The sequence below is a fragment of the Cygnus olor genome, chromosome 1 (genome assembly GCF_009769625.2).
Source record: "Cygnus olor isolate bCygOlo1 chromosome 1, bCygOlo1.pri.v2, whole genome shotgun sequence".
NCBI lineage: Eukaryota > Metazoa > Chordata > Aves > Anseriformes > Anatidae > Cygnus > Cygnus olor.
This window is the reverse complement of record NC_049169.1, coordinates 24,385,461-24,391,415: the sequence shown is the minus strand read 5'-3', so window position 1 is coordinate 24,391,415 and position 5,955 is coordinate 24,385,461. Positions and strand designations below refer to the sequence as shown.

The window sequence follows — 5,955 nt, the reverse complement described above, 5'->3', positions numbered from 1 at the left end:
ACAGACCAAGCTGGGGCTCCAGTGCACCCCCTCGGGTCTCCCCAGCTTCACCAGATTGGGGTGCTCTGCGGATCTGTCTGACCTGTGGATCTGAGCTCTCACTCAGCTTTTTCACGGGTACAGCCCTGTACTGAGAGGGTTACTTCAGTAATCCGAGGTCGGTGAAAGGAAGAAGGCTCACACCCCATCTCAGCCTCCTTCAAACCCACACAGGCAGATGGGTGCCGCTGGCCTGAACCGGACAGCTGGACCCAGGGGCTGCAAACACCCCCTGCAAGGGGCAGCCCAGAGAGGGGGGTGCAAAAGGGTCCCCCCACCCTTCCCTCCTGGATTTAACGCTTGAGGGGTGCTCACAACCACCTCATCCTGCTCCTTCCCCTACAGCCAAAACCTGTACAGGGCTGAGGGTGCTGCACACCCGAGGCAAGAGCAGGATCCCGAGGCAGGCCCCATGGGGAGGGCGCCCCGGGGACCCCCGATGAGATCACCCCCCGCTGTCCTCGGGCCCCCAAACCCTCCATGCTGATGCTCGTCCTGGGGGCATCCATTTTCCGTGCCCCTCTCGCTCCCCACCCCCAGGGGAGCGCAAACCCAGCCACCCCCTCCTGCCTCTGGTGGGCAGGCTCCGCTTTCAGGGCTCGGCTTGGCAGAGTCCGCTGAGCAGCTAATAACATAACAACCCGGCTTTGATCAATCCGAACTAATTACCCCTCTTAATTAAAGCCTTTAGCGGTTGTTTCAGTGTTTTGGCAGGGCGGCGGGAGGGAACAGCACTCGGGGACCTGGCCCCCGCACTGCGCTCTCCGCAGCCAGGCGCGCTCGGGTGCAAGGATTTATTGCCACCAGGTCAAGAAATTCTATTTTTTTTTTTCATTTTCATTTTTTTTTCTCACGTGCAAGAGTCAAACCGAAATTTCAAATCCGTACACAGCGAACCCGCTCTGTCCATATAGATACGATATTCAGGGGGGAGAGGGAGAGGAGGAAACCAAGAAGGGGAGGGATAACCGGCAGGCAGCGGAGACGGGGCAGGAGTAACACACTGGAAATATATATACATCGAAATAATTAAAGTGGTGCAGCATTCCCGGCTCGGTTAATACAGATCCCAAATAAATACCGCAGAAATTGGCTTGGCGCTTTTCTTTTTCTCTTTTTAAACCATCTCTCCACCTGAGATGCAACAACGACAACAACAACCAAAAAAAAAGTCTTTAAAAAAAAAAAAAAAAGAGGAACCAACCAGTCCCGTAAAACAGTGGCGATATAGAGCAATAATACACAAAAACCGCTTAACAGGTGCATGCAAAGGGGCGGGCGCGGGGCCCTTAGGGCTGCAGCAGCGGCCCGGGAGGGGCGGTGGGTCGGGGCCCCCCAGCTCGGCGGGGGGCCGGGGCAGTCCCAGGGCGCTGTCGTGCAGCTTTCGGACGTGCTTCTTGAGGTCAAAGTTCCTGCAGAAGCCTTTGCCGCAGGTGGGACACGTGAAGGGTTTCTTGTCGTTGTGGGTGTGCATGTGGAAGGTGAGGTTGTACACCTGGTGGAAAGCCTTGTTGCAGATATTGCACTTGAACTGCTTCTCGCCGCTGTGGGTCAGCTTGTGGTTTTGTAATTGCCTGCGGAGCGAGACAAGAAGGGCAAAAGGGAGCCGGTGCTGAGAACTGGACTCTGCGAAGAGGAGGGGAAAAAAAAAAAAAAGGACAAAAAAAAAAAAAGGACAAAAAAAAAAAAAAGCAGCCCTATCCCATCCCCAGCGCCCGGCTTCAGCAGAAAATGCTGGCGAGCCTCTGAGAGAACAGCCGCCCCGTTCCCCTCCTCCCCGCTCCTTTTACAGACACGGAGGGAATTAGCGAATAAACCAAAATGGCATCAAGGGGCGAAATAAAGAAATAATCACAAATAACAACCCCCAAAAAAACGGCTTTAGCCTTCCTGACAGCTCGGCGAGGAGCCCCGAGGGCTGTCGCTGCCGGGCAGGGCAGGGAGCGGAGCTGCCCGGGGATGCCCCGCTCTGCTGCCCCCCGCTCCCCCAAAACTACCCTCTTCCCTGCTCCGAGGCCACGGGGAAAAGGCTAGCGATGCGTCCCAATCAACCCACGTCTCTGCTAAGGGGAATTAAAAGCCAAATGCTCTTCCCACCCTCTCCCCGCCGAAAACTGTCCCGCCGCTTGCTCCCGGCCGGCCGGGAGGGAGCAAAGGGCGAGGGGGCCGGCGGCCGGTACCTTTCTGGTGAAATCCTTTGCCACAAAATTCACAGACAAAAGGTTTGTAGCCGGCGTGTATCCGCGTGTGGGTGTTCAGGGTCGTGCTGCGGTTGAAGGCTTTGCCGCACTGGTTACACTTGTGGGGTTTTTCCTAAGGGGGGGGAGAGAAACGCGAGGCGCGGCGGTTTTTTGGGGGTCGAGGTGCTGGGGGTCGGGGTGCTGGGTTGGGGTCGGGGCGCTGGGGGTCGGGGTGCTGGGCTGAGTGCTGGGGGTTCGCCTTGGGGGCTCACGGCTCTCAGCCCCACGTCGCCGAAAGCAAACGAAATCACCCCAAAAGCGGAGGCTAAGACACCCCGGCCGGGCTCTGCGGTTGCGGAAGGGTCGGGCGCCGCCGAGCTCCCCCCAAAAAGTGACGGAGCCCGATTCGGGGTGCGGGGGGGGGGGGGGGGATGTTCACCTGGGTGTGGATGATCTTGTGCCGGCACAGCGTGCTCGCCTGCCTGAAGCCCTTCCCGCAAACTTTGCAAACAAAGGGTCTGGCTCCCGTGTGCACCGGCATGTGGCGAGTTAAGTTATAATGTGCGTTAAATACCTTGAAAGTCAAAGCAGACAAAAACAAACAAAACAAATAAATAAAATTGCGGTTAGAGCCCGAGCTGAAAGCCATCGTTTGCAAACCAACCGAGCCAGCAAAAGGACCGAAAGGAGGAGCCGGGGATGGGGGACAGGGTCGCTACTTGCCTTTCCACAAACTTCGCAGGTGAAAACTTTGGGCTTGCTGCTCGGGGAGCCGCGGCTAAAGTCCGAGGTCTTGTAGGCGATTTTCTCCGAGAGGATCTGAGCGCTCTCCTTCATGTAATGCTGCAGCTGAGCCTGCGACAGGTCCTTGAAGGCTGCCCCCGCCGGGAACTTGTCGGCGGCCGGCAGCACCAGCTTGTTCCGCTCCGCCAGGTACGCCTTGGGCTGCGGGTGCAAGGGAGAGCTGAGGAAATAAAAGCCACCGGGTGGATGTTGACACCGGAGGACGGGTGACAAGGGCTGTCGCCTCGGTTGAAATAGCACAGGGCTCCCATGGCGTGGAAGGAGGAGTGATTGACCACTCGGGGTCTTACCAGTTTGTACTGCTGCAAGGGCAGGGCGTCGCGGGGGAAATCTCCTTTCAAGCTCAGGGCACAGTTCAAGAGATCGCCGCAGCTAAAGGAGGGCGAGGAAGAGGAGTCTAAGTGAGCCTTCCTGGGGTCCGCTCCGGCCACGGCCGCCTTGGGCAGGGGGTCGTACGCCACCGGGACAAAGGGGATCATGCAGGGGATGGAGGAGTTGAGGTGCAGCGGGTGCTTGGGGTCGCCTTTGGCCGCGGAGCCGTGGAGGAGCTGCGGGACGGGGATGGAGCGGGGCTCGGGCGTCCGCGCCATGATGCGCTCAATGGAGAAGGCGAGGGGCTTGGGCGTGCTGATCATGGTGCTCCTCGCAGACAGGCTTTCTCTGGCCGGAGGAGTCGCTAGGATTTTGGTCGCCGTGTGGTGGCCACTATTGTCCATGGCTGGATTGCATTTGTTCGCCCGCTTTGAGCCGCTTTGGTAGACGCCTCTTTTTTTCCCCCCTCTCTCTCTCCGTGCCTCTCACTCTCTCTCTCCCCCTTTTCTTGTCACTGAGCTGCAAGGAGGGAAAGCAGCATCGCCGCCGCCACCATCGCCACAGCCTCCGCCGGCGGAACCAGCCTTCTCAGTCCAGTGGACTCATGCCAGCCCATCACAGTTTACTTTGGCGCACCAATGACTCGGGACAATCGCTACTTATTTCTATCAATAGAAAGTGTTGTGTCAATAACGCAGCCAAGATCTCGCCAATCGTTAACTTCCAAGAGGAGAAGGTAAACTAGATAATTGCTCAATTCGCTTCCAACAGGCAACAGGAAAAGTTTTTTCCCCCCCAGTAAGCGGCTACTTTTCATTGGCGCCCGCGCCTCCCCCGCCCAGGGAAGGAGGCGGCTCTCCGCTCCTCGCCTCTCCCCTCTGCCTCCCTCTCTCTCGCTCCCCCCTCGTATTTTTTCTTTTTATTATTATTATTATTATTTTGGCAATCTGCTTAACCAGGCTTTAGAGGCCAAGCAAATCCGAGATCAATTTTCTTGTTTGGCTTTAAGTGACATCATCTGAAATCATTGTCCAAGCGCTAAGCGGGGATGCGAAACCCGATTCGAGGGCAAGCGCCGGGGTGTTTGTCAAACGAGGTGCAGCAGCAGCAGCGGCTGGAGGGGAAGCCGTTTGCTTCCTCGCCACTTCCCAGCCCGAGCTCTCTTTGTGCGTGGGTGTGCGGGTGCGTGTCTGAGAGCGGGAGGAGGAAAGGCTGCCCTGCTCCTGGGACAGCTCCCGGGCTGCTCGCCGCTTTCGAGAACGAGGTCAGGTGGCGGCGAGCTTTAGGAAAACACAGCACACAGCACACAGCACGAGCCGGGGGCTTGCGGCAGCCAGGCGGCGAGAGCAGCGAGCGGGGGTGCAGGAGCCACCCGGGGCAAACCCGGAGCGGTGGGGAGAAGGGGTGAAACGGGACCTGGGCTGGGGGGAGAGGGAAAAGGGGGCAGGAGGAGGGAGTGCCTCTAATTTCGGGAGCACTTCATACATATATCTATAAAGTAACCCTCATATACGCTAGGTATAGTTTATCAGTCCACAGATAATGCACAACACAAATACCGAAAGCTTCGGATCGGTATGGGTACACAAAGAAATACACATCCTTTTATATTCATATACATATAATATAAAACACCGTATATGTTATAACACTGTATATATTTATATAGGAGTATGTATACAACTCTCTATATGCTTATACACCTAAAGCACTCCCCACGCATTTAGGCCAGGCTTGGCGGCCCTGTTCCGGGCGGGCCCCGGCTGTTTACGGGGACAGCGAAGCAGTCGAGGGAAAGAACAAGGACGGCCGAGAGCACAGGGACTTGATACTCTCACCCCAATCCCACCCCCCAAAACGAAGCTGGGGGACACGGCAGAAGCTCTCCCAGTCCCCAGCATCACCCACCGAGACCCCGCTGTCCCATGACATCAGGGTCGGGACCGCAACGGGTGCCTCGGAGCTGGGGGGCTCGGGGGGGTCGGGGTGCCGCAGCCCCTTACCTGCTGCCCCCCGGCGAGGCCGCTGTCCCCGGGCCTGGGGGCCGGGGGGGCCCGAGCCGCGTCCGAGCATCCCGCTTCTCCTCCGTGGTGGCTGCCGGAGGAGAGTTTCCCCCTTCAGAGCAATTTGCGTTTAATTCAATCTAGGCAAATTTCCTCTCGATTGGTGCTGAAGAAGGGAATTATTGTTGAGTGGGTTTTAGAGGCTTCAAATCCCATATACTTAATACGTTAACAGCTTGCTCTTAACTGGTCTTTTTGGGATTGACTTTTTGACATGTGTTTGAAAGTAAAATATGTAGTGTCATTTGAGCAGGGTAAATATCCCACAGCAGCAATTACAGCCCTGCCATTACAATTACACCGGTCTCCTTAATAATGGAGACACACTCTTGGAGAAGCGGGAGCACGGTTATTCGTTGCTTCCTTACGGGTACGCCTCGCTTGCTTTCCGGAGCACACGGGAAAACTTATCTTCCTTACCGGTTATTAAATAACGATCTAAAAGACCATTTTTTTTTCCTTTTTTAGTTTTCTGTTTCGGAAGTCACCCTCTCAGAAATGGCGTTTTGCCCGTGCTGGAGCTGCCCGCAGCACAGCAAATCAATGCCGATCCATAT

General features: G+C 56.5%; 1 protein-coding gene across 1 annotated transcript; it reads right to left on the bottom strand.

Annotated features, from left to right (window-relative positions):
* Window positions 1-894: 894 nt before the first annotated feature.
* On the bottom strand, window positions 895-4,104 carry FEZF1 (FEZ family zinc finger 1). Its single transcript, XM_040545387.1, is given in 6 exon segments — window positions 895-1,605; window positions 1,608-1,613; window positions 2,220-2,352; window positions 2,659-2,793; window positions 2,943-3,196; window positions 3,199-4,104. Coding segments are annotated over 6 exon segments (1,518 nt in total). The 5' UTR covers window positions 3,740-4,104; the 3' UTR covers window positions 895-1,156.
* Window positions 4,105-5,955: the final 1,851 nt, after the last annotated feature.